The sequence below is a fragment of the Saimiri boliviensis genome, chromosome 21, assembly GCF_048565385.1.
Source record: "Saimiri boliviensis isolate mSaiBol1 chromosome 21, mSaiBol1.pri, whole genome shotgun sequence".
NCBI classification, from domain to species: domain Eukaryota; kingdom Metazoa; phylum Chordata; class Mammalia; order Primates; family Cebidae; genus Saimiri; species Saimiri boliviensis.
Window position 1 is genome coordinate 2,737,163 of NC_133469.1, and position 27,548 is coordinate 2,764,710.

Genomic DNA, 27,548 nt, shown 5'->3' on the forward strand with positions numbered 1-27,548 from the left:
TGCCGGGAACGTGTCTTTATTAAAGACGCAAGCAAGCACAGAAGGATCATGTGTAGTGCTCAGTAACATCCATACAGTACTAAAAATAGAAAAATAGAAATGAAATTTCACAGAAAGCAGCCTCCCTCACAGAAACACAGGCAAGGTGCTGCTGAGCCCACTGTGCGATGCCACGTGCCACCTGCCTGGCCACGCTTCTCCCCTTTACACACAAAAACACAAGGTCCTCTCTGCACCCGTTTCAAAGACAGCACCAAGAACGGAGACCCCTTCCATAGCAGCAATGCTCCTGACCACCACTCTGGGGGCTTCCCAGCCATATGAATGACAGACAGCCCCGGTCCCCACAGGGTTGGCTGGCTGCTGGCTCCGTGTCTCCATCACTTCAGCGACTCTGGGCCAGAAAATTAGGCAATGAAGCAATAACCACCTCACCTTCACTCCCTCAGACGCGGAGGGCGAGGTGGACAGACACGAAGCTGGCCGTGCCAGCCTGATCCGAGTGAAACAGGGCTACCCTCGCAAAATGGCCCTCCCACGGCTGAGTGCCTTCGGTGCACAGAACAGACTGAATGATAAAGACCCGGGGTTTCCGAAATTTACTATTAAGCATCTGCTTGCCAGCATTAGCAGGCCATCCCTTCGGGAGACAAAAGTAAAGCTGCAGAATGAAGCTCAAATTCCGAGCGCAACTCGGTCCTGCGGTGGCCGACTCTCCACTCACTGCGTGCAAGTGCTCCTGACTGCACGAGACTCCCATCTGCTGGCTCCCCCGGCAGCTTCCCTCAGCACGTCCCACGGGCCCCGAGTCTGGGGCCTTTGGAGCTGCCCGCTGGGTCTCTGGCAGAGGGACGTCCTTTCTGAAGACCTAGTGAACGGTTTCTGCTTTATTTCAGGAAGGCTCTGAAGACGTGAACTCCATCAGAATAAAGTGTCCGGATTCCCCCCAACGTACCCAACTCATCCTCTGTTCCCACCATCGTCTCAGAACCAAGTGAGAACAGAATGGCTGTGCCTTAGATAAAACTACAAAAATAGTTAACCCTGAGATCTTTCTACCATGCGGGTGTGGCTCGCTCCTGATTCCCCTTGGAAATGAACTTTTATTTGGTTTACTGACATTGATGTAGATTTTCAGTGAAAAGCTCTATAAAATACAATAAATAATATGGGGTTGAAAAGGCAGACATTCTAGTTGCATATATTACAGGCGCTATCCCTGCGGTCCAGGCCCGCGGAACTGCAATGTGGAGACTGTTTTCAGACATGGAGAGGCTGCACGTGCTAGAGGCGAGACAGCTGCTCTGGGTTGGGAATCGCCGCCCGCCCGCCGCGCTTCCCTTCCCCGCTGTTTCACACGCTGCTTCGAGTTTGTCCAGCAAGTAATAAATGAATGCATACAGGACTTTTGGCTAGTACAGTGTCTGGGTATTGTGAGCATGCAGGTTGTTGTTTCTGTTATTATAAATAAAAGTCAAACGTGAGGTCACACTTTCCCATCTTCTGTTTATACACCAGGTCAAACTTCTCGTTCATGGAGACGGTGAAGATGTCCTTCCACAGCCCGACTCTCCCTGAAACGCGAACAAGAGAAGAGCTGCTGTGGCCCGTTGTTGTCGGGGCAGCTACTGAACTAAAGGAAGCCTTAGAAATGGATCTGGAACATTCCAGATCTATTCCTGGACCCCTCTGAACGTGGCCCATGGGGGCAGGAAGGGCCGTCTGAGCTACAGACCAGGTGGGTCCCCTAACATTTGTGAAACTACCGGATGTGGCAAAACGTGACCTGCACCAGCTTCCCTCTGAGGCTGTGGTGCAGTGAGCCACCACCCCGAGTGCCCTTCCGCACCCCCCAACTGGCGCCTGCCGGGGAGACTCTACTCCTGTTCAGTGTTGAGTCCCCAGCACCTAGAACAGCACCTGGCATGTGGCCGGTGTTTAATAAACATCCCAGGAAGGAGTATGAGCTGCCGCAGGAGTGCCCTGCTCAGGGCATCGCAGGCAGTTCCGGCCGTCCTCACGCCATTATTCACTCGAAGCTCAACGGCGCCACCAAGGCGTCCTTGGCTTCGGGAGAATTTGAAAAGGAAAAAAAAAAAAAAAAAAAAAAAAATCATCCAGGGTGCAGAAAATTTTACAGCAGGTAGGAAGCCCTCTTGACTGGGCCAAAGGTGAGAATTTCAAGGATCCTGCCCTCGCAAACCCTGGGGAGGAATTTAAAGTGAATAAAACAGTCGCAGCGTTAGCTAGCTTTAGAGACTAGATGCAAATTGTGCACTGCAGTGAGAATTCCCTTAGTCAACAATATAATGAGCGTGGGCACGGCCCCCAGCCGCTCTGTCCCAGGCTGGGTCAGAACCCAGACCTCTTCCTGGCAGCCACAAAGGAGGGCTGAGCCGTGGGCTAAGCTGCAGGAACCGGTCTGCGCTGGTTTATGAAGGCTTTGGAAAAACAGGAGAGAGCGCTAAGAATGATGAGAAGCCCTTGCTCCCACTGTTAATATAAAACCTTAGGTTGGTCTGGTCCAATAGAAACGGTGACTGTGAAGATGACTGGAGCGGGGGTTCTGAACTTCCCAGTGACAGGAGCTGTGAGTACATGACCCGAGGACCGGCTCCCTGCTTTTAAAGGATTGCTCGTTTAGGACTGTTCCCGTGTCAGCACCTCTGAGATCAGAGCTCTGTCTCCAGCAAACGTCCTTTGTTAGCTCCATTACCAACACTGCTGCTTGTCTGGGCAGGGCCTCAGGTGTGAACCTGCAACCCTGCAAATGTGAGCTGAAACGCCTGACGTGACACAGATTTTCTCTTTGGTTAACAAAAAATTATCAGTGTTGGAGAGGAAAAAAAGATTCCTGCAACCCTTTAATATACCTAAGGGACAGAATTAGAAGGTACTAAAGCTCCTAGTGCGACCAAACTCTATTTTCCCATGATTATTTTTCTCAGCTGAGACAGCCGAGAGCTCATCAGAGGAGTCACCCACCTGGTTTAGGATTTGGAATCAAGACAATTTATGCTGTGACATGAATCAAATCTAAGCAATGCAGCTGGCTACTCGGCCCTGCATTCTCACCAACTCAAGGAGATCTTCCGAGCAAAGAGGCAATGTGCTAAAAGAAAACAAATCAAAGAACTGAAATAAAGCAAAACCAAGGTAAACCATGACAAAGCAAACCCAAGAGAATGCGCATACGGGCACACAGTCTGTTCTCCACGCTGCTTCGCCACACACATGAACCAAAAGGGGTATTTTGGAGAAGGTCACATCCAAGGATAACAAAACACAGCAAAAGCGAAACTAAAAAGGAGCAAATAAATGTTAAATAATAAATATTTATGAAGATGCAGCCAGGAAATAAGTGGCGAGGTATTTTGGTTCAGCTAACTTCATCCTGGAGGAGCCCACTGCTCTGCCTTTATAAAGGCACTTTGCACTGACCTCCTGCACAGCCCTTAGCCACCATCAGCCCCTTTTCCGAGAAGAAAAAGCTGCAGAAGCTCAAGGCCTGACCTAAGGAGCGTTCCCGGAGGGCAGCAGAGCTGAGCCGGAGCCCGGGACTTCTCCAACCTGCCCCAGGCGTCTCCCACTCCACCTCCTTGGGGCTGCTGAAGACCCATCCACATTTCTGGGCCCTCCCCTCAAACACTCTCCTCAAGCATCCATGAGGTTCATACTTACCAAGAGGCGGCCTCCTAAAGCCAAAGCCAGCACCCCGGGATTCAGGGGTTTTAAAGCCCGGGCTCTCCACCATCAGGGCCGAATGCCACACGCCCTTAAGGGCAGGGGAGCAACCCGGGTGGATCCGGGGAGGCTTCATGCCAGGACCACTGTCCCCAGCTCCAGCTGCCTCATGCCCATTGTCACTTGCCACCAAGAGGAAGGACTGGCCTCCCTCTGTGTAGCAGCTTAGCCTGGTACCATCTGCTTAAGCTCACCACCCGAGGTGGGGCTGGGCCCCATCTGTGCTGCCCGCACCTGGAAGATGCTCGCTCAGTGAAGGAGGAAAAACCGTGTCTCCTTCTGTGGACACTGACTTCCCGTCCACGTCATTTAACCCTCCCACAAGTCAGTCAGAGACCGAGAAACCCTTCAGCACACGCTGTGCTTTGGAATGTCGCCCCCTGGATCTGCTCTGTGGGGCATTTGATTTCAGGCCATCTGGGAATGGCCCCCCACTCGGAAGTATCTCGCCCACAAAGCCTGAAACGCACGTCTCCAAATGAAAACACTCTTTGCTTGGAGGCAGTGCCAACAGCAGGCAGGGCACTCACCACTCCGTGAGCACCGTGCCATCCACAGACAGCAGCTGCAGAGCACAGGCCATGGCTAGCTACGGACAGCTGTAAGGGGAGCAGGGAGGGCAACAGGGACGGACCCGGCTCCCCAGGAAGGCAGAGAAAGCCGCCCGGCTGCAGCAGGGAGTGTCTGGCGGGAGCGGGGCGGCCACGTACCCCGGCCCACGGGCAGGGCCTCCGCGTTGCAGCACTGGTCCACCAGCTGGTGGCAGTGCTCCGTCAGGGCTTCCAGCTGGGCCTTGTCACAGGGCACCCCCAGGAACCGGGCCAGCTGCTCCACCATCGTCACCAGGTCCTGGAAGACAGGGGCAGAGAGCAGGGCAGCCCATCAGAGGCGGGGCCTTTTACTGGACGTGACTCCAAACTGCACACACACTGGTGATTTTTTACACGTGGCCTTCCTTCCTTAATGCTCACAACCAAGCTGACATCAGCCTTGTCTGGAAATAACACTAAAGGTTAAGAAATTGCCCAAGCGTGCTCAGCTCTCAAGCGGAGGTCTTGAATTCGAAACCTGGCCCTCCAGGGAGCAGACGCTGGGTCTTAACAGAGCTGTGGTTAATTTTTAACAGCAGCAAGAAGTAAAACACGTTTCAGAACCTGGTTCTTGTGAGGACCAAGACCTAATGGGCTCTTCTTCCCCTTCCTGCTGCCTGTCAGCGGGAGTCTGGGCTGGCCTTTGGGAGCACAGGGAGGCCCCTCGGGTCTGCAGACAGCCCTGAACCAGGGAGGAAGCCCGCTTCATCACAGGCAAGATTCTGACACGCCTGCCATAACCTGCCCCATTATTTTACCACGCCTGACAGTGGAATGTCACTGACACAGCTAACGGTCTTGAGGGGCCATCCCCCAGCCCCCCAATCCTCACCACCCTCTCCCCAGGAGATAAGGAGGCACCCCATCTTCTCAGAACTCTGAGCTGTCACCAGAGGCGCCTTGGTCCCCATTAGGAAAATGCTGGAGGCTGTTTCCTCTCTGGAAGGTTTGTAAAGCGAATCAGCGTAGGAAAGCCTCTGAAAAGTCCTACACTGAAGACATTTCATTTCTGTAACGCAGCACTTCCGAAACCTTACACCAGGCGTCCCCAGACTTTTTACACAGGGGCCAGTTCACTGTCCCTCAGGCCGTTGGAGGGCCGCCACATACTGTGCTCCTCTCACTGACCACCAATGAAAGAGGTGCCCTTCCTGAAGTGCGGCGGGGGGCCGGAGAAATGGCCTCAGGGGGCCGCGTGCGGCCCGCAGTTTGGGGACGCCTGCCTTACACCATCCTCTGACGGCTCTTGTGAGCGTCAGCTCCTCCTGGAATCCCCGCAGCGAACTGGACTCTGGCAGCAGCTGTTGCAGGGTCTGACTGTGGCCTGGAGCTGCCTCCCACGGGGAGGGCGGGGCGCACCCCAGGCACGGGGTCAGACTCAGAGGCAGAGGAACGAGCCGAGGAATAAAAAGAGCTCCCTGCCCCTTGCCCTGCTGCCAGGTCTTCTACCTAAAAGAAAAAGTCGGCCGGCTGGAGCGGTCGGCTGGATCCTCGTGGGGCGGCTGACTGCCAGCGTGACGTCCACCTCGGAGGAGGGGGCGGTGCTGCCAGGCCGTCCAGAGCATGCCACACGACCGCTGGGGAGCAGGCAGCACGCAGGTCGGCCGGCAGGTGACGGCCCGCTTGCCCGTCTGAGCCTGGCACTCACAGCAGCAGGAGGCCGCACACACGGCACAGAGCCAGTGCGTCTGGGTCGAGCCTGGCACTGGCGGGTACAAGCGTCCCACCGTACCTGGCGAGGACGCCCTGCACCGTGACTGCGTGGATGAAGCGGGGAATACCGGGGGCGCCCGGCACAGTGCCTGGCTCGTGGGAAAAGCCACGGACATTGCGGTGCCGTGGAGCCCAGGCCGTGAGGGCTCCGGCGGGAAGCATCCTCTCAAACCCGGGGCGAGAACACACCGACACGCGCCACAGTCCTGGACACACAGGGGCGCTCAGGGCTAGCTTTCCGGACTAAGATGGCAACAGTGTTAATTCCTCAAAATGTGATTACAGCCACTTAATCCCCATTAAGACGAGCCATGACTGAAGTTAGAATAAACCCAGCGTAAAAGGCTGGCTGTCCAAGGAATGGCCTTTAGTCACTCAGCCCGGCTTTGGGAGCAAATGAAGTCTCGGCACTGGCCCCAGCAGCTCTGAAAGGTGCGGGCAGGGCGGGTGGCCTTGCCCCCGACGGACTGAAAGCAGCAGGTCTGACCACTTTCACTGGGGAGCCCGGAAGGCAGAGAAGAATGAACTTCCCTCGGGGCTTGAACAAAGTGTGTGTTTGGACCTTAAAGCTTCAGTCCCCCATCACTGAGGACGCTGAAGCTCCAGGAAGATCCTGCTGTTCCCACAACCGCCCCCAGCTGTGTGCCGCTGGCCAGGCGGGTGCTTTTCCTGTTCACTTGCTCATGCTGGGGCCTTCACTGGCCCTGGGCAGTGCGTGTCCATGCCATGCCACAGGTGGCATGATAGTGACCAGCTGACAGACACACACCCAGTGCCCCAGAATTCCACTCCTGGGTGTGGGCCCAGTAAGCGCCGACGCCCACCGAGACTCGAGGTTCGCAGAGACTTTATTCGTGACCACCCCACAATGACAGCGACCTGAGCACCCCGCCAAGCTGGCTGAAGCAGCTGTGGTCTCTTCACGCTGCAATGGAGACCGACCACAGCAAGGAAGAGAACAGAGCTCTGCACCGCGCAGGTGGAGGAGCCTCACGGTCTGCGCCGAGGCCAGACAGCACAACAGGAGAATCCCGCCCCCGGCAGAGGTTCCGAAGCACGCCACGCCAGGCTCCGCTGAGGGAGGTCAGAGCGCGCAGTGGCCTCTGGGCAGCAGGGGTGTCAACTGCAAGGAGCTGGAATGTTCTGGATCTGGAAGGTGGCTGCCCGGGAGTGACAGGTAAAAAGCTGTCAAGGCCAGCATGTATGCGGAGTACCGCTCACCGTGCACGGTACCTCCACAAAAAGGTAGAGGCAGGCGGGCCGGTGCCAGGCCTGCACAGAGGTGCTGCTCACACGGTCCTCCCAGCCACACAGTGACTCCACAGAGTCCTGGGGCGGTCGGGACTTTGCCTGGGCAGCCCGTGTCCAGAGCCCGCACTGTTCCCTGGCACCACAGGAAACCACGGCCGGTGGCTCCACAGACGTCAGCGGAAGCAGCAGCGCCCCAGCCTGCCTGGACCACATCTCACCTCTACTACACCGTCCTCTGGGCGTGAGCAGGGACCCTAAATGTGGCTCTGTCACAAGCTGTGTGGACAAGAGGCAGAGAGCGGCTGGGAGGCCCACGCATGGAGTCAGACAGGCTCACCCAGCAGTCGGCTCCACGATGTGTGTGACCCTGGACGGCTGCGTGACCTCACCCTTTCCTCATGGTGACCCAGAGCCATGGTGAGGTCCCATTTGGGAAACCTACAGCAGGCGCCAGCTGGCAGCAGACCCGCAGACGGGGTCGTTCCTGCAACCGAGCAAGCCCTGAAAGGCCACGCGCCTGCCAAGGTTGACCTGGCCAGTGCGGGCCACAGGCCCAGGTGCAACGGAACGAAGAAACCCAAAAGTCACCGCAGCAAACGCAAGGCACACACCCCACCCCAGGGCCACGAGACACACACCCCACCCCAGGGCCACGAGACACACACCCCACCCCAGGGCCACGAGACACACACCCCACCCCAGGGCCACGAGACACACACCCCACCCCAGGGCCACGAGACACACACCCCACCCCAGTGACACGAGACACACACCCTACCCCAGCGCCATGGGGACCTCCCGTGGCTCTGAGTCAGGTCTGGAGTCTCCCTGCAGGTGTGGGGGAAGCACGAGGCCCGCCTTCCTGCCCCTGGGCTCTGACCCCCACCCCCAGCACTGGCCCGCCCTCCCCCACACACCTCCTCCCCATCCCAGCTCCCGCGGGCTGCTACTCAAGCTGCTTGTCCGTCAGTCAGCCACTGGCACTAGCAGCCCCACAGCCTGGCCTTGTCTGTCCCCTGCCCCGACACGGTTTCCCAGCGGGGGCTCAGGCCTCCGCCTCACAGAAGCAGCTCGCGGTCCACACCTGCACCCCACCCTCTCCTCTTTCCCGAAGGCCAGGCCACAGGTGCCTCCTGCCTGCCCTGCCCCCACCCCTGCAGCCGCTCTGCCCGGGCTCCCGCCTCTGCCTGCAAGGACCTTGTCCCATTTGCCCTTTTCAACTCCTCCCCTGGCTCCTGCCTCCTCCCGACACCTAGAAAATGCTCAGTCTCTTCCGTGGTGACCCAGGCTCCCCACGCTACAAGCTGCCTCGTCTCACTGCAGCCACTGGCCTCTCGATGCCCTACCCACCGCCACTGTAGAGCACTCCAAAGGCCCCCTGATAAGCCGAGCCCCAGTCCCCTCCCCACGCCCACCTTCCTGGGTCCCTCAGCCTCACACGGCATTGCTGCCCCAGTCCATCTCATGCTTTGAGAGGCTGCTCCCCACAGCTCGAACCCGACTCCGGCCCACGGACCGTCCCACCCTCTCTTCTGTCCCTCAGGCTCCTCCTCCTCCCGCACGCCCCGCTGGAAAGGGCTCTTTCCATCATCAGTAGCTCCAGGCCGGCTGAGGGCCGGGGCAGCAGCACTCACCCGATGCATGTCTTCATACTTGAGAAAAAGCACGTTCGAGTCCATGCGGTGCTCCCAGAACTCCTGCACGTGCTCAAACCACGAGCCGTAGCCCACTGCGGAGACAGGGGACGGGGGAGCCACAGCTGGGCAGGAGCAGGGCGCACATGAGGTCGTCCCCACCCCACAGGGCGGCCCTCCTACTGCCACGCAGCCGTGATGAGGACATCAGGACCCCTGCAGGCAAGCCTGGCAAAGGCCCCGAGGCACTCACGTCCTGAGCCATCCCAGCCCTCCCGAGGGCCTGACCGTGGGAGTGGTAGCCTCTGAGAAGGTGGTCTCCACGGTCCCTGGCAGTAGCGACAGTGCCCATCAGTGTATCCCCTTAACAAGTGGTCTCCGGGAAGAGAACAAAGCCCAGAGGGGCAGAGGCCACTAGAGTTTGCTGGAGGGGACAGGGGAGGGTGCAGGAGCTGAAGGACAGATCCAGAACACGGGGCCCTGCCGGGCAGGAGTAAACCGAGGAACTCTCCATGGGACCCGAAAGCTGAAGACGGGCCTGGAGTCCTGTCCTGACCTCCAAAGGGCCAGTGCTCCCGCACCCACACCTCAGCCCTGCGCTTCCTGCATGACCCGAGCTGCCTCAGAGCCCCTGGTGTGAGGTGGGGCACACAGGCAGGGACCAACTTATGGGGTCTCCAGCCCACTTTGCAGTGTTTTTTTTGTTTTGTTTTTTGAGACAGAGTTTCACTCTTGTTGCCCAGGCTGGATTGCAATGGCAGGATCTCAGCTCACTGCAACCTCCGCCTCTGGGGTTCAAATAATTCTCCTGCCTCAGCCTCCCGAGTAGCTGGGATTACAGGCATGCGTCACCATGCCTGGCTAATTCTGTATTTTTAGTAGAGACGTTTCTCCATGTTGGTCAGGCTGGTCTTGAACTCCTGACCTCGTGATTCACCCACCTCGGCCTCCCAAAGTGCTGGGATTACAGGCGTGAGCCACCGCGCCTGGCCCTGCAGTGTTCTTTATAAAAAGCACGAATCGTCTCCTGGTGGCCACATGCCCTGCCCACACTGAGGGTTTCTTCCAAGGGGACCTCCATACGACAGAGAGGAAGGCGTCCACTAAGGATGACCGGGCAGTGCGGGCGGACGCTGCTGAGCAGTGGGAAGCGGCCCACTGGATGAGGCCCATAGAGATTCCTCTGCTGCGCCCTGCCCCCAGGTTGCCTGAGGATTCCCAGAAAGGAGCTGCACCCACACCCCACCAAAACCTCCACTTTCTGTGGAATAAACCTGAGTCCAGAGAAGGAAAAAGACTTGCCCAAGTCAGCAAAAAGATCACCGGGGCCCAGACAGGGAAGCCCAAGGCACCTGACTGCTGGCCTGTCCGGGGGATCTAAGTCCACGCAGATGGACCCCCGGGGCAGAAGGAAGAGTCAAATGCCCCGCGAACATGGCAGGTAAAGAAAGACCCCACTTCATGACAAGGAAGAATGCGAGAAGATGTGACAAACAGGCATCCCGGTGACAGGGAGGTGCACGGGAAAGTGTCAGGACCGGGAAGAAGCAAGGCACGAAGGCCCACACGCGGGGTCCTGTGCTGCTGCGGGAGAAGTGCACCCAGCGCCCCGGGCAGCCGAGGGGGCAGGAAGCGGTGGCGAGCCACCGGGCAGTGACCTTCCCACGGGAATGGCGGGGGGGGGGGGGATGCCGGGCCCCCCACACCTTTCCCTGGGCTCCACGCTTCCCTGTGAAAGCGAAGGCCATCCCCCTGGAACACTAAGAATAACAGAACCTCCCTGCCCACCGCAGGGAGGACACGGACACAGATGCTGTGAGCCACGATGCAGGTGCCACAGACAGCCTGTCTACACAGCGTCCTCACACTGCGGTGTCCCACGGAGCCTGTCTACACAGCGTCCTCACACTGCGGTGTCCCACGGAGCCTGTCTACACAGCGTCCTCACACTGCGGGTGTCACAGGGAACCTGTCTACACAGCGTCCTCACACTGCGGGTGCCACAGGGAGCCTGTCTACACAGCGTCCTCACACTGCGGGTGTCACAGACAGCCTGTCTACACAGCGTCCTCACACTGCGGGTGCCACAGACAGCCTGTCTACACAGCGTCCTCACACTGCGGGTGCCACAGACAGCCTGTCTACACAGCGTCCTCACACTGCGGGTGCCACAGACAGCCTGTCTACACAGCGTCCTCACTGCGGGTGCCACAGACAGCCTGTCTACACAGCGTCCTCACACTGCGGGTGCCACAGACAGCCTGTCTACACAGCGTCCTCACACTGCGGGTGTCACAGGGAGCCTGTCTACACAGCGTCCTCACACTGCGGGTGCCACAGACAGCCTGTCTACACAGCGTCCTCACTGCGGGTGCCACAGACAGCCTGTCTACACAGCGTCCTCACACTGCGGGTGCCACAGACAGCCTGTCTACACAGCGTCCTCACTGCGGGTGTCACACAGAGCCTGTCTACACAGCGTCCTCACTGCGGGTGCCACAGACAGCCTGTCTACACAGCGTCCTCACACTGCGGGTGCCACAGACAGCCTGTCTACACAGCGTCCTCACACTGCGGGTGCCACAGACAGCCTGTCTACACAGCGTCCTCACTGCGGGTGCCACAGACAGCCTGTCTACACAGCGTCCTCACACTGCGGGTGCCACAGACAGCCTGTCTACACAGCGTCCTCACTGCGGGTGTCACACAGAGCCTGGCTACACAGCGTCCTCACTGCGGGTGCCACAGACAGCCTGTCTACACAGCGTCCTCACACTGCGGGTGTCACAGGGAGCCTGTCTACACAGCGTCCTCACACTGCGGGTGCCACAGACAGCCTGTCTACACAGCGTCCTCACTGCGGGTGTCACACAGAGCCTGTCTACACAGCGTCCTCACTGCGGGTGCCACAGACAGCCTGTCTACACAGCGTCCTCACACTGCGGGTGTCACAGGGAGCCTGTCTACACAGCGTCCTCACACTGCGGGTGCCACAGACAGCCTGTCTACACAGCGTCCTCACACTGCGGGTGTCACACAGAGCCTGTCTACACAGCGTCCTCACTGCGGGTGCCACAGACAGCCTGTCTACACAGCGTCCTCACACTGCGGTGTCACAGACAGCCTGTCTACACAGCGTCCTCACACTGCAGGTGCCACAGACAGCCTGTCTACACTGCATCCTCACACTGCGGGTGTCACACGGAGCCTGTCTACACAGCATCCTCACACTGCGGTGTCACAGACAGCCTGTCTACACAGCGTCCTCACTGCAGGTGCCACAGACAGCCTGTCTACACAGCGTCCTCACACTGCGGTGTCCCACGGAGCCTGTCTACACAGCGTCCTCACACTGCGGTATCACAGGGAACCCGTCTACACAGCGTCCTCACACTGCGGTGTCACAGGGAACCTGTCTACACAGCGTCCTCACACTGCGGGTGTCACACGGAGCCTGTCTACACAGCGTCCTCACACTGCGGGTGTCACACGGAGCCTGTCTACACAGCGTCCTCACACTGCGGGTGTCCCACGGAGCCTGTCTACACAGCGTCCTCACACTGCGGGTGTCCCACGGAGCCTGTCTACACAGCGTCCTCACACTGCGGTGTCCCACGGAGCCTGTCTACACAGCGTCCTCACACTGCGGGTGTCCCACGGAGCCTGTCTACACAGCGTCCTCACACTGCGGGTGTCCCACGGAGCCTGTCTACACAGCGTCCTCACACTGCGGTGTCACAGGGAACCTGTCTACACAGCGTCCTCACACTGCAGGTGTCCCACGGAGCCTGTCTACACAGCGTCCTCACACTGCGGGTGTCCCACGGAGCCTGTCTACACAGCGTCCTCACACTGCGGTGTCCCACGGAGCCTGTCTACACAGCGTCCTCACACTGCGGGTGTCACAGGGAGCCTGTCTACACAGCGTCCTCACACTGCGGGTGTCACAGGGAGCCTGTCTACACAGCGTCCTCACACTGCGGGTGTCACAGGGAGCCTGTCTACACAGCGTCCTCACACTGCGGTGTCCCACAGAGCCTGTCTACACAGCGTCCTCACACTGCGGGTGTCACAGGGAGCCTGTCTACACAGCGTCCTCACACTGCGGGTGTCCCACGGAGCCTGTCTACACAGCGTCCTCACACTGCGGGTGTCACACGGAGCCTGTCTACACAGCGTCCTCACACTGCGGGTGTCCCACGGAGCCTGTCTACACAGCGTCCTCACACTGCGGGTGTCACACGGAGCCTGTCTACACAGCGTCCTCACTGCAGGCGTCACCTGCCTCCAGGGCCCTGTGCCCTGAGGCGTGCAGAGCGTGGCCACCCTCCGCGCGGTTGTTCCCACAGGTCCCCTGCGCCGCCCTGCGCCGTGGCCTCGGAGCCCGGCCTGCCCGGACGCGGGGCTCTCGGGGTTCCTGGGCGCGTCTGTCTCCAGCCTCTTCAGGAAGCCCGGCGGGGCGTCCGGCAGCCCTCGGGATGCGTGCGCTCACGGAGTGACGGTGAAGGATGGAACCCGGGAGTGCGAGCGGGCCTGCCGGAGGGCGTCCTGTGACCGAGGCACCTGCGTGTGACCCCGCACTCCGTGGGGGACAGGGCTGTGACCGAGGCACCTGCGTGTGACCCTGCACTCCGTGGGGGACAGGGCTGTGACCGAGGCACCTGCGTGTGACCCCGCACTCCGTGGGGGACAGGGCTGTGACCGAGGCACCTGCGTGTGACCCTGCACTCCGTGGGGGGCAGGGCTGTGACTGGTGACACGGAGAGGCCCTTATTAACCTAAGTTCTCAATGCTCTGGCCTGAGCCACGTGCTGGTCTGAACGCGGCAGCCTCTGGCCGTTTACGGGTGTTGTCCCCACACTCTGCAGACGGCAGAGTCCGTGCTGGATCCTAGGAAACGGCTTCAGAAGTCCATGAGTGGTTGCTCCAAATGCTGAGTGGCTCACAAGGGCGGGTGCCAAGGCCGGAAAGCTGGGGAACAGTGGCTGGACAGAGGCCTGGAGCAGGCTCGGGGGCCTTGGGGTACAGGTCTGGGGCCTCCTGCCCCTTGCGGGCAGGGCCAACTCTCAGCTGGCACAGTGGAAACAGAGGCTCAGGGCGGGAAGCAGAATCACTCCAGGGCTTTGAGGCCCCCACGGGTTTTTAAACTGCAAGCAACAGAGTCAGCCTGCGGCGCCCTGCACCACCCTGCCACGAGGTCCCCGGAATTCAGCCAGGCCCGGCGGCAGCTCCAGCCTCACTGCCCTACGCTCCACTTAAACTCAGGGGCATTACGTTCCAGGATCTCTGCTACAGGCTCCATCCTAACCTTGTCACACAATCCCCCTGCAGAAGCCCTGAGAAGCCACACTCAGCAATGCAGCTGAGCATGACTTCAGCCGGGAAATAAAACAGAAAGTGTATCTGCAGCCCTGGGCAGGGAAGAGTCTCGGTGTAGATTTAATTAAAGTGCAGCGATGGCACGTTTCCAAGCCCCTCTGCCTGCACACCCCACACTGCCCACTTTCTGTCCCAGGACCCCCAAAGCTATGTCTGGCATGGGGAGCCCCCTCCGGAAGGTTGGAACAGAACCACACTGAGGAGCTCCTGCCACCGCTGCTGAGGGACAGGCGGCCCAGCGGGGCACAAGAGTAAAGACGGGGAGCATGTGGGACCCAGGAGGGTCCTGGTCCCACCTTCCTTGGGAGCAGGGTAGGGCGGAACCCAGCCTCGCTCCTCCGCAGGGGCTGGAACGGAAGCCAGGGGACGGCAGCCGGCACTCTCGGCCTGGCTGTCCTCCTCCCTTTGGGCACAAGTGTGCCTTGCCCCGCCTCGGCATCTTGCCTGTGCCTGAGTTCAGCCAAAGGCCCATGCCTGTCACCCTGAGCTAGTCCCCACACCGGCCTCTGTCATTAGCAGCAGTGACACCTGGACCTTCACTTTTACTGTTTCATTCTCCCTGTCTGGAACCTAGGCAGGAAGGAGGGATGTTTTAACTGGGGAACTTCTCAGATACCCCAACAGCATGGCAGAAGAGAAGGGCTCTGGGGTCAGAGGGACCTGCCCTGCCACATGCCAGCTCTGCAGTCTCAGCCACGCTCATGACGCCCTCAGCCTCAGTGTGTTCATCTGTGAAGTGGGCCGAGGGCCTGACCTACGTGGTCACCGTCAGAACCGGGGACCGAGCTGGGGAGGCACCGAGCACCTGCCAGGCCGCCCACGCAGCACGCCGCACGCCGCCAGGCTGTAACACTCACACTTGTCGTTCATAAACCTCCGGCAGAATTCTTGGAAGGTGCCTCGGTAGCTCATGGTCCGCAGAGAGCGGTGGAACTGGTAGTAAGACACCACCAGGTCCTTGGGGTTGCGAGCCATGTAGATGACCTGCGGACGACAGCAGCAGGGCGAGTTAATGGCTCCTTCTCTCCCAGGCAGGACCACCCGACACAGGCCAGCCCGCCGTGGCTGCTGGTGCACCTCACAGACCGACACCTGCTCCCAACGTCCCGTCCGGGACCATGTGCCCGGCTGCCGGGGGCTGCTGCTTCACTGATTCGGCAGCAAGGAACCTACCCTTGTCCGCGCGGTAGTGCCGGCCAGGATGGTCACTTGCTGGGCGCAGTGGCTCGTGCCTGGAATCCCTGCATGCTGGGGGGCTGAGGCGGGCAGATCATGAGGTCAGGAATTCGAGACCAGCCTGGCCAACATGGTGAAACCCCATCTCCACTAAAAATACAGGGCATGGTGGCGCACACCTGTAATCCCAGCTACTCAGGAGGCTGAGGCAGGAGAATCGCTTGAACCCAGGAGGCAAAGGTTGCAGCGAGCTGAGATTGTGCCATTGCATTCCAGCCTGAGCAATAGAGTGAGACTCCCATCTCAAAAAAAAAAAAAAAAAGAACCACAGACCTTGGCATTTGATGCAGTTGAAAAACAAAGAGAATCTGGTCCCAAAGCAGGCACATCCCGGCTTAGGCCGGCCACTGCCGTGTTCAATTGTGAGGGGAAAACCAACATTTAAAACGTGGGTAAAATGCTGAAGACGCATGACCCAAGACGACCTCGGAAGGGATCTTCACACTGGGCTCCTTGGGAAGACGGCCCCCGAGGCCAGGCAAGTGCCAGGGACCTGCGTGTGTGTGGCACAGGGGCCTTGGGCTCCTCTTGGGGACACATCTCGTGAGGCAGAGGAGGTGGCGGCTTACCTTGGAGTCCCCATTGTGGAGGTCGGAGGGCAGAAAGCGGTAGGGCAGGTGGCTCTTGATGAGGCGGGGAGAAGTCAGTTCCTGCATGGAGTCAGAGGCAGAGGTGAGGGCAAGGGAGGAGTGGGGCCCAGAGGGGGCAGCCAGAGGAGGAAGGAAGGGGTGGGGTTCAGGGGAGGCGGAGGATATCGGAGGGAAAGGTGGGTCTGGGAAATGGGAGGAGCCAGGAGAGCGGCCGGGTAAGAGGGAGGGGTGAGGCCGGGGGGAGGAGGACCAGAGGATGAGGGAACGGGTGGGGCCCAGGGGCGAAGGTTGGGGGTCAGAGGGAAAGTCGGGGCCAGGAGAGGGGAGGGGTCAGAGCGAGAGGAGGCAAGGCTGTCATTCCCTGGTCTCCTCTCCCAGAGAGGGCCTCTGACCCAGCAGGACAGCCTCCCTTGTCACCTGAGACAAACATTTCAGACATGAGCACACCCTGGCTGGACCCTCGGGGTCCCTGTCCTCAGCCTGGTGAGTCCACTTATCATAGCCACGGCCACAGGGTCTGCTCTGAGGGCCTGGGAGCTACTGGCCTGGCTTGGAGTGGCATCGGGGGGCAGCAGAGGCAGCAGGAGGCACCAGGCCCAGTGGGTGCTGCCAGGCTGGTGCCGGACCGCTCAGCAACCTAGCCTGATGCGCGTGCTGCTCCCACCTGCCCCTCAGGCCTTCCCGTCGGCCGCGAGGGTGGTCCTGTAAACCACAGTCAGCACTGTGCCCCTCTGCTCAGAGCCTGTCTTCCCAGTTGCCCTAGGAATGGGCCCAGCCCTCATGCAGCTGAAGAGCCCGGGACTGGTGCCTGCAGCCCGCAGGCTTGCCTCCTGCTCTGGAGGGCCGGGCCTCTCGCACTGTGAGGTCTCTGCTCACCAGTCCCTCCACTCAGGGCCTGCCTCAGACATCCCCACGGGACACTTGCCGGTCCTCTCCCAATCCGCTCCCCTCCCAGTGCTGACCACTGTCTAACCACTGTGGCTTCCTGGGCTGAGAGGCTGGGGCCCGAGGCTGTCAGTCACTGCAGCCCAATGCCCACAGCAGTGCCTCGGACGCGGTGGCCCTCGGCACAAGAGTACTGAACGCCTCTTAGACGGTTCCACACGGAGCCTCTCAGAGCTGAGAGGCTGGGGTGCAGAGAGGGGCCACGCAGGGCCACAAGGGTCTTATAGCATGACACGGCGCTCTCAGAGATGGGTTTCGGAACGCCGCTCTAGGGGGATAGGGACAGGCGTGGCAGAGGCTGCAGTGATGACCATTCAGCCTGGAGGCTGGAACTAAAGAGGTCCAGCAGATGGACTCGGGGCCTCTGGGTGTCTAAGGGGTGGGGCGCAGGGCTCTGGGGTAACATTGATTTCAATCTTGATACCAAATATTTGATGCAAACGCAAGCTACTCAGCTCCCTCAGAGGAGGGCCTCCAGGGACAAGTGACGGGGAGGCCCAGGCCTGCTCCCCGCAATGGCCCCCGGCCCTGCGGCCCCCGCCAGGCAGCGACCTCCTTTCCACCTCGCAGACTCCCTGACCCTGAGGTGTCACTCACACCCTCATCAGGCTCCAGGTCACTGCGGCTGAGGCCTGCCAGGTTCTCTCCGGGCCATCTGCTCTCCCCTGACCCACAGAGCCCTCAGAAGCAACTGTCACTCATCAGGGGGTAACTGCAGAAACACCCTGAAGCGGTGCTGGGACAGGCGCCGCTGGCCCTGGGTACCTTGATGATGTCCAGGCCCGGCTGCGGATACTCCAGGACCGGGAGCTGCTCGTCGATGTTCATCAGGCCGATCTCATCAGGGTCCGCGCCCTGGCTCACCAAGTAGACCACCTCCTGCAACAAGCTGGTGCCTGGAGAGGAGAAGCCCCCACGAGGGGCGCTCAGAGGAAGCCCAAGCGCCCCGCCCTGTACTTGGGTCAATGCCTGCTGCTCAAGAGCCCCAGGCGGGGCCCAGGGTGACTCGAGTCTGGGAGAGGAGGCCTGGGCCCCGCACAGTCTCAGCCCGAATCCCCCAGTCGGCTCTGATTCTCAGAGGGGCCAGGATGCTCCGCAAAGCTTTTAGGAGAACAGAACAGAACCCTGCGCCTGTTACGGAAGAGGCTCAGGGGCTGTAACCACTGGGTGACTCGGCCCGAGGCCTCTAGAGGCCGAACCTGGCAGTTTACACAGGAGTGACGGGTCGGGGGAACGGCCTTCCAGCCCAGATGAGAAAACGACATGTGTCCAGTAGCTCCTAAAGCTGTGTATACAGCCCATGATCCTGGGGCTGTCCTGGGAGACACCCGAGGGGAGCCAGGGCTTGCGCACCAGGACACAGGTTCTAGAACAATCCTGGCCACATCACTCATAAAGTAACTTGGAAACACAAATACCCATCAGCAGTAGAATGAATAAGTTGTGACCATGGGACACCAGACAGCAGCAATGAAAAAGAATGAACTGCTGGACGCAGCATGCCAGGTCCCACAGACAGTGTCACCGGGTCACCCCACCCCGAGGCCCTCTGCAGTACAATCCTGTATGTCCCATTGGCATGAGATTCAAGAATGGGCTAAACTAAACTGGAGTGACAGAGGTGAGGACAGTGGTTATATTTGGGGTTGGTTACTGATTCAGAGAAGACACAAACCAGACTGCCGGGTCCAGAGCCATTAACTCGGTCTGCTGGGAATCACGCTACAGTATTAGGGTATATGCAGGCTTCCATCTGTGGCTCCTGGCTCATGATTCCCCAAGCTCTTTTCACAGTCCTTTGTCAGAACCGTGGAGCACTCCAGCCCTCAGAAGCAGGGCTCGGTAAACAGCATCTGTCTCTCCTTCTCTCTGACCTCCTCCTGCCCCCCTTTCACCTGCTCCTTTTTCTTCCCAAGGCAGGCCACACAAACTGAAATGCACTTCAATCTTCCTCTGCCTGCCCATCTGTCTTGGAGCTGGCCATGAAGAAATCCCTGGCCTGGGCAGCGGGGCTCATGCCTGTAATCCCAGCACTTTGGGAGGCCGAGGCAGGAGGACTGTTTGAGGCCAGAAGTTCGAGACCAGCCTGCACAGCCAGACATTGTCCCTACAAAAAAATAGAAATAAAAACACTAGCTGGGCACGGTGGTGTACATCTGGAGTGCCAGCTACTCAGGAGGCTTAGGTGGAAGGACCGCTTGGACCCAGGAGGTAGAGGCTGTAGTGAGCTGTGACTGCGCCACTGCACTCCACCCTGGACAGCAAAGTGAGAACCTATCTCAAAAAGCAAGAAGACAAATTCTCTGATGTGCCTTGTCTGATTGTGTGGGTCATGAGGCCCCATTTTGAAGGGGGTCCTGCCCCCTGCCTGGGAGAAAGGAATGCTGCAGCCAGTCCTTTTGGGGCTTCCCACTCCCCGATAGTGCTGGGATCACAACCTTTTTGTCCAATCCCATGTCTACACAGCTGTCCATGCTTCAATCATGCCTAGCCAATGAAGGCTCCATAAAAGGCCCCAGAGGACAGGGTGTGAGGAGCTTCCGAAGAGCTGAACACACGGGGTTCCTGGAGGGTGGCTTGCCCGGAGAGGGCATGGGAGCTCTATACTCTCCTCCATCCTCCATATGCGCCTCTTCCTTTGGTTTTCATCAGAAGCCTTTGCAACATCCTTTATAATAAACCAGGAAAGTCAGTGTTGCCCTGAGTTCTGTGAGTCACTCTGGCAAATTAGTCAAATCTGAGTTGGGGGTGTGCGATTTATAGCCAGAGGGTCAGAAGCGCAGGCAAAACAAGCTGGGGCTTGTGGCTGGCATGGGAAGTGAGGGCAGTCTTGTGGGCCTGAGCCCTCGCCCTGTGGGGTCTTGTGCTGTGTGCCAGGGAGCAGTGCTGGAACGGAATTGGACGGGGGACACCCAGCTGGTGCCGCTGTAGAACTGAGTGCCTGCTTGCTGGCAGGGAGAAATCCCCACCCCATTGGTCACAGGAGTCCTCTGTGTTGACTGTTGCGGTGTGAGGGCAGAGGAAAAGCAGTTGAAGGGCTTTTTCCAACTCACATGCATGTATAAGACAATTCAGTTAAAAAGAGAAAAATCCCCTCCGCCTGCCAGTGGTCTGGTCTCCCAAGACTGCAGTGTGAGTCGCCCAGTGGGAAGGGCCTGAGCGAGCCCAACGTGCCCCACCATGAAAGACAGGGAGAGGCTCCAGGGGAACAAGGAACCCACGTGTGCTGAGGATACCCTGAACTCCCAGAAGAAATGGGCACAGCTTAGGCCACTGTGGTCCCTGCACATCCACGGCTCTAGTTTCTGCCACTGGCTCCTCATCATCTGTCCCTGAAGAGGGTGACAGTCCAGAGTGCAGCCCCGTCCCCTCCCTCCAGGCCACGCCCAGGCACACCCCTCCACACTTCAGCCTCCAGGTCACATGCCCAGGAACTCCAGGCGGCTCACCTGCTGCCCAGAGCCTCATTGGGACCCGGCCAGCTCTGGGGGCAGCGTCTGCGGCTGTCTGCTCCGCAGCCCATGCTGCCTGTGTCAGCAAGCAGTCCCTCCACCCGACAGCGGCTCGGGCCGGACGGTGGCCTTGCTGCGGCTCACCCTGCGCCTCTCCTCGCTCCGTGCCTCAGTGAGCCCTGCCAACCCTGCCATCAGGTATGTCCAGAGCTGACCCTCCCCCAAGGACAACGCGTCCTCACACCTGAGCTGCTTCCCACAAGGGCTCCTCCCTGGCTCTCTGCTGCCATCCAGCTCACCCTGCCTTCTAGTCCAGAGGTCCCCAACCCCTAGGCCACAGGTGTGTGGCCTGTTGAGAACTGGGCCGAAGAGCAGGTGAGCGGTGGGCATGACCACCTGAGTTCTGCCTCCCGTCAGTTCAGCGGGAACGTCAGATTCCCACAGGAACACGAACCCTACTGTGAACTGCGCATGTGAGGGATCTGGGCTGCACGGTCCTTATGAGAATCTAATTAAACCCTGATGATCGGAGGTGGGACAGTTCCATCCCGAAACCATCCCCATCACCCCACCACCTGGGTCTGTGGAAAAACTGTCTTCCTCGAAACCAGTCCGTAGTCCCAGAAAGGTTGGGGATCACCCTTCTAGTCTGCTTTTAACCCAGCAGCCAAAACTGTAGCTTGAACATGGAGGTCAGGCCCCACCACTGTCTACTGCAGAGTCATGCAAGGCCTTCACCACGTCCCACTCCCTCACCACCTGGCTCCCCCCGAGCTCCCCTCAGCCTCTGAGCCCAGCCAGCTCTTCCCCAGGCTGCCGGCACTGATACCCCGCCTGGAACCCTCACCCACGGCACAGGACAGGATCCTCCCGGCACCTACCGATAAAGCCACACCCCTGATGCGGGCAAAGCAATGCCCGCCGCCAACCCTGCGGTGCCCCCCACCCGCTGGCCTCGAGCGGGAGGGTCCAAGAGCACTGCCCTCACGGACAGGGGAACAAGGCACTGGGAGCGGGGGCCGCGCTTGGAGCTGGAGCCGCTTCCCGACAGGCCAGGTGGGGTCGAGGCAGGAGTGAGAGGCGGAGGAGCCCTAGTGAGGCCTGTCCTGTTGCTGCATGACCCACGCTGGGTCCCCCGCAGAGCAGGGGGAACGACCACGCCGCTGCCGAGGTGGGGGCCCGGGAGGGCACCAACCCTCCTCATCACAGGCCCCAGCAGATCCACCCTGTTGGGAAGAGCCCAGCTTTCAAACGGAAACCAGGGGAGCCCGGAAGCAGTAATTCACAGAAGTGCTTCTGCTGACGCCACTGCAATCACTCCCGCGTGGAGACCGATCAATGCCCCCTGCAGCAGACAGCAGTGCACCCTGACACCTGGACTTGGGTCGAGGCCTGCGGGAGGCCACTGCCGTGCTGGGTGGAACTCCCCAGGACTCTAGGGCATAGCCTGTTTCAACACCGGGCACAGAGCCCATCAAAATTCCCACTAGAACTCAGCACAGAAAGCATCAAAACGGATCCGAATGGCCCGGCAGGCACGAGGACCCCGTGGCTGAAACCTTTGCTTTTCACTCACAGGATTCGCCAGTGGCACCTGTGACAGGGACAGACGGCAGGAAACGCGGCGCAGAAGAGGGCGGGTCCTCGGCCGGGGCCCCACGCTCAAGCCGAAGGCCTGACACCAAGGCCCAAAGTGAGAACTGACACCCCGTTTTCCCGCTCGAGTGTTATCTTTTCAAAAACCACGCCCTGCCCCAACCCTGTGCCTATAAAAACCCCGGACTCGGCCGGCAGACAGAGGAGCAGCGACTGGAGGTCAGAGACTATGGTTGGATGGCAGACAGAAGCGGCGTGACCTCAAGAGATGGGTTGATGGTGCAGCTTCGGAGCGTCTGGCCAGGGATGGCCAGCTAGACTCCAGGCGAAAATAACCTCCCCACTCCATCCCATTTTCAGCTCCCCTTCCTGCCAGGAGCCACTTTCATCAGCAGTAAAATCCCCCACACTAGCCATCTTCAGCTTGTCCACGCGGCCTCTTTCCTCCTGGATGCCAGACGAGAACCCCAAGTGCTGTGCAGACGGCTGTCACGCTGACCCTCTGCCCTCACTGAAGAAGGAGGCAGCTGCCTCACACGAAAAAGGCCGAGGGTCCCCTGGGCTGCTAACACCTAAGCCATCCTCGGATGGCCGACTTAAAAGAGCACTGTAACACTTCCTCTGGGGCTTCAGGGGTTGCAGGTCCCCCCCAGGAACCCCACAGGTACTGCCGTGGGACTGGTACAAAGTTTGTTCCTGCACCCGCTCACCTGCATGCTCCCTGCCTCCAGGGGTGGAACGAAGGAGGCTGGAGTGAGTGGAGTTTGCCCCTGCCGAAGGCAGAGCAGGCACCTGACTCCAGCCCTGGAGCACGCCAGCTCTGTGAAGGCGTCAGGGCCACGTCCTGCTTCACCTGTGCGCAGTTTAAGAAGCCAGACCTCTGAGGCACAGAGTCATGGTTCTCTCCTCTCCTAACCCACTCCCCGGAAGGAGACAGAGTTTTTTTACCCTCAAATTTCCAAAATGTGTGCTGATATCATGTTATGATCTGTACATTTTGGATGAGCTAAATTTTTGACTACAAAAGATGAGGGCTTAGCCAGGTTCCCTAACACACCAGCTTCCCTCCTGCTCATACAGCCACAGCACGATTTTGGACTCAATTCAAGGCTTAATTTGGGTGTTTCATGCAAAGTATACCATGTAGTGATTACACTTCATGGTGTACATGCATTTTGTACAACATTTCACTTTTGTACTGTATTTCACTTTTCCCAGAGTAGGTCACTGCCTCAGTCTGCTTATTTCACTTTCTGCATTGCTGTTAATAACTCCTTCCACAACGCTACCAAACCTCTACACGGCCGGAGACAGGGTGGGCGTCTGCTCGGTCCCGTCTGCTGCTGGGGGACATGCCTGTCCCCTCTGCTCTACCTCGCCCGAGTGAGCAGCCTGGCATGGCTGAGTGGGCTCTTCCTGGCCGTCCCCTGACGTTGGGTGTACTGGCCCTTTATGCCTGCCCCCCGACGACAGGTGCCCTGGCCGTGCCCCGTGCGTGTGAGACTGAGGTGACTGCAAGCATCCGCACCCACCTCCCATGTGAGGGACAATTTGGTCAGGTACGGAAGCCCAGCCTGGAGACCGATTTCCATCATCCCGTCTTCTCGCTGTCCATGTTGCTGCTGAGATCCCGGGGGCCCACTTTTCCCTCTGTGGGAGTTCTGAGATCTTCCCTTTGCCCCAGTTTACTCATTCACGAGGCCAGACACTTGGCGGGGTTGGAGGTGTCTTTTATTGAGCTCTGAACATTCTGAAAACTTCACATTTATAAAAAGGAAACAGTCGCAAGAGCACAGGGCTGCCCTGAGGATGGAAGTGGGGACAGCATCTCCGATGGGTAATCTGCCCAACCTGCCTCCTCCTCCATGTGGTCTCGCAAGAGTCTCCTCTTCAGAACCCTCATTCCCAGGCCATTTACCTGACTCTGAGAACCGCCACCCTGGCTTGTCAGGTAACTTTTCAGCATTAGGATTCTGGCTTCCCCCATGTCATCACAAGTGCCACAAAGTCACCACATGCACAGCCCTTCTGAAGCCTGTGCACAGTGACACACACCAAGACAACCAGCATATCCGTCCAGCCTGGGACCTGCACACTGTGAGTCTCCCCTCAGCTTCAGCTCCCTTCAGCTTCAACCCTTGAGTTGTCTGAAAATTTAAGACTTGAATGCATCAATCAGGTAAAATCCTCTCATTCTTAATGAGCAAACTGAGGTTCAGAGAAGCCAGGTGGCTGAGCGGAGGCCACACAGTGAAGGGATGGAGCCCAGGCCCAGGCGCCTCCCTGTCATCAGTGAGAATGCACACGCACTTCACGACTGGCCGGAACCAAGGGGAACATACAATCAGAGCGGGGGGTGCTCTGGCATGGACCATATTCCAAAGCCCAAGCTCCGTGACTTTGGGGCTGTGCCCTCTTGAGGACAAACACTCGATTAGAATCAACCTGTTGACAAAACCAATGGCAGTGATTCCATCAAACCAACACCACACAGGCACCATGTCTTCACAGACACAATCGGGTTTAATACAACCAATACCCAGGACCAAACAGGCTGTAAGAATGAATGAGTGTGAACAAAGTCAGTGATCCACAGAAAGGGCCCTCTCAGAAGACAATGGGCTCCTACAGTCCGGATCACGGTTTAACTGACGCTGTCCAGCAGAACTTTCAGCTGCGATGGGAACACGCTGTATCTGTCCCGTCCAATGTGGCAGCCGCTAGCCCTATGCAGCTGTTGAGTACCTGAACATGGTGATGCGCTGAGGAACTGAATTTCTACTTTTATTTCATTAAATGTTAAGCAGCCGCCTGTGGGCAGAGGCTCCTACGCTAGAGAGCACAGTCCTAACCTGTCAGCTAAACTAGAATGTCACAAGAACAAAAAGAATCCCAGCAGGCAGCACGAGGCTGTGGGAAAAACTACCAGACAGGAAGAGAAGGCCAGGATCTGATGAACATTGCCTTAGCCACCACGAAGCCCCCAGCAGCCCATGAACCAGTTTCTCCATCAGCGGAGGGTGGGAAGGGCTGACAAGGGACCAGGCCCTTCCGGCTCTGACCACTTGCAGGTTCAGTAGGATCTCGTAGACCTGGACACTGGAAATCCAAGGAGACCCGTGGGTTCCCTGCTGCAGCAGGTGAGAGGGGCTGTCAGTCCTGCCTACTTGCCCCAATCCCAGCACCAGCCAGGTCTCCCCTGTCAGACTGAGAGCTCACTAAGGACAGGCATCAGATGAGGCCTGTCGGTCTCCCTAGCACCTAGCAAAGCATCTGGTCACAACAAGTGTTCAGGGTGTAGACGTCAGCATTAACCACAAGCCTTTCCTACACGTGTCTGGACCTGGGCTAAGGGCTCTCACCCACCCTTCTGCTCATCCTCACAGCCATACATACATCCGTGGGCTGAGGCCATCTCTCCTGCCTCTGCAGAGACCATGGCTCAGTGGGGTTCCAGGATCTGCCCAGAGTCACCCTGCTGGTAAGCAGCAAAGCTCCACTGAAACCCAGGGCTTCCAGTTCCAAAGCCGGGTTCTTAGTGCCTGAGCACTGAGGCCCGCTCCAAATGCATCCCCAGTAACGGAGGGAAGGAAAGGGAAAGAGATAATGAACTCTACCCGCAGTCCACTTGGGGGGCCTCAGAGAAGTGACACAAACCTCGAACTCCCTAAGCGGCTGAATGTGACCCCCAGCATTTTAAAGCCTACTAGAAAGAAGGCTGGGTCCCCCTCGTTCCCGGGCCCTTGTGACTTTCCAAGGGCAATGGAGCACCCGTAGGCAGGGGAGAAGCTGGCCATGGACCGGGAGACCTAGCCAGACCTGGCCTCTGACCTTCCACAACTGCATGACTCTGAGCAGTTTGTGCCTTCTGGGAGTGTCTGAAAAAATGGCATGGGAACCCCTTGCAGATTAACAGCATTGGGCACTTGGCACACGGGGCTCCACGGCTGGCCACAGAAGCCACAGAAGCCAACGACATGTTTAGCCATTCCTAAAGCATTCTAGGTCCCCCCACGCGGCAACTGGCATATGCTCCACACGGCAGCCCCTCAAACACTCTGTTCTCCAACCCAGCACCCTCCACCGAGAGCCCCCACTCCAATCCTCCCCAGAAGAATGTCTGGGGTCTGCCCTCAGGTGTCTGGAACTCTACACAGCTACGACAGACAAGCCCACAGCTTTTCCCGAAACCGCCCGACTGCTGATCCAACGTGACCTTCGAGCCAGACACCTCCTAATCCGCGCCGTGTCTGCCTCGAACACAGTGGCAACAAGGGAATCCCCACGCATGTTTGGAGAACAGGAAAGCCACCCCCTTGCCCGACAAGCCTCAGATGGGGTACCACGCGGTCTCCTACCTCAGGTCTGGAGACAGACCAGCCTGGCTTTCGTTCCCAGCTCTGCCACCCACAAGCTGGGTGACCTTGCACCAGCCTCCCCCCTCCCCGAGCCTCTAGGCCTAGGCCGTGAGTGGGAACGGCCACCTCTAGCTCACACCGCTGTTACTGTGAATGTGACGTCAGCTGATGCTGGGAAACGGGAATGCCCCGGGTCTTGCCTCGGGGATGGAGGCCGCCCTGAAACGGGAGAACGTACAGGCAAGGCACTGCGGGCGGGGGCCGGTCCCATCCCCCACCCGGAGCCCAGGCTGGAGAGGAGGGACGTTTTCCACGGCCAAAGCCCCGACGCCCACGCGCTCTCCCTTCCCAGGTGAACACCAGGACTTCGCGCTCATCAAAGGTTGGGCAGGACTCGGGAACAGAGAGGCTGAGTGACCTGCCCAAGGTCACACAGCCAGCCAGGTAAAGGGGGAAGCAGGGACGGGGGGCGGCCCCGGGTCCGTCCTCCCGCAGCGCCGGCCGCACGGGCTCCGTCGCCACGGAGCGGGCCGCCCCGGAAGGTCTCCGACCGCGGTTTCCCCGGGCGGCGCCGAGCCCCTTCCCTCTCCACCCGCCGCGCCCTGCTCCGCCCCGCGGGGATCCGAGCCCGGGAGGGCGGCGCGCCGGGCGGAGGCGAGGGCGAAACGCTGCGGGGCCGGGGCGCGGTCGGCGCGGGCTCACCGGACTTGGGGTAGGTCACGATCCACACGTCGCTGGGCCGCACCGGGAAGTTGGCGATCTCCTCCATCTTCCCGCGGCAGAAGGGCGGCAGCCGCACGCCGTGGAACTCGAAGTACTTGCTCTCGAACTCCCCCGGGGTGCTGGGGGTCTCGGCCTCGCTCTCCGCCATGCCGCCGCCGCCGCCGCCGCCCGGCCCGCAGCCCGCACGCGCCCGCGCCCGCGCCCCGCACGCGCCCGCGCCCCACCGGCGCGCGGCGGCCGCTCCGCAGGTGTGACGTCACGGCGCCGCCCGACGCGCGGCGGGGGCCTCGCTGCGCATGTGTGACGTCACGGCGCCGCCCGACGCGCGGCGGGGGCC

The 27,548-nt window shown here is 59.4% G+C and overlaps 1 protein-coding gene across 1 annotated transcript; it reads right to left on the reverse strand.

Annotated features, from left to right (window-relative positions):
- Positions 1–27,466, reverse strand: SULT4A1 (sulfotransferase family 4A member 1). The gene is made up of 7 exons (XM_039463190.2): positions 27,191–27,466; positions 17,848–17,978; positions 16,117–16,197; positions 15,169–15,295; positions 8,933–9,027; positions 4,455–4,593; positions 1–1,574 (listed from the first exon to the last, which is right to left on the reverse strand). Exons 1-7 carry the CDS (start codon positions 27,357–27,359, stop codon positions 1,462–1,464), a joined length of 855 nt encoding a protein of 284 aa, XP_039319124.1. The 5' UTR covers positions 27,360–27,466; the 3' UTR covers positions 1–1,461.
- Positions 27,467–27,548: the final 82 nt, after the last annotated feature.

Bases quoted from the DNA above. Each gene is read 5' to 3' on its own strand.
- SULT4A1 (XM_039463190.2), bottom strand. From the start codon at position 27,359: ATGGCGGAGAGCGAGGCCGAGACCCCCAGCACCCCGGGGGAGTTCGAG. The intron at 16,198-17,847 runs GTACCCAGGGCC...GACTCCATGCAG, and splicing joins CGGGCCTGGACATCATCAAG to GAACTGACTTCTCCCCGCCT. The intron at 4,594-8,932 runs GTGAGTGCTGCT...CCTGTCTTCCAG, and splicing joins AGTATGAAGACATGCATCGG to GACCTGGTGACGATGGTGGA.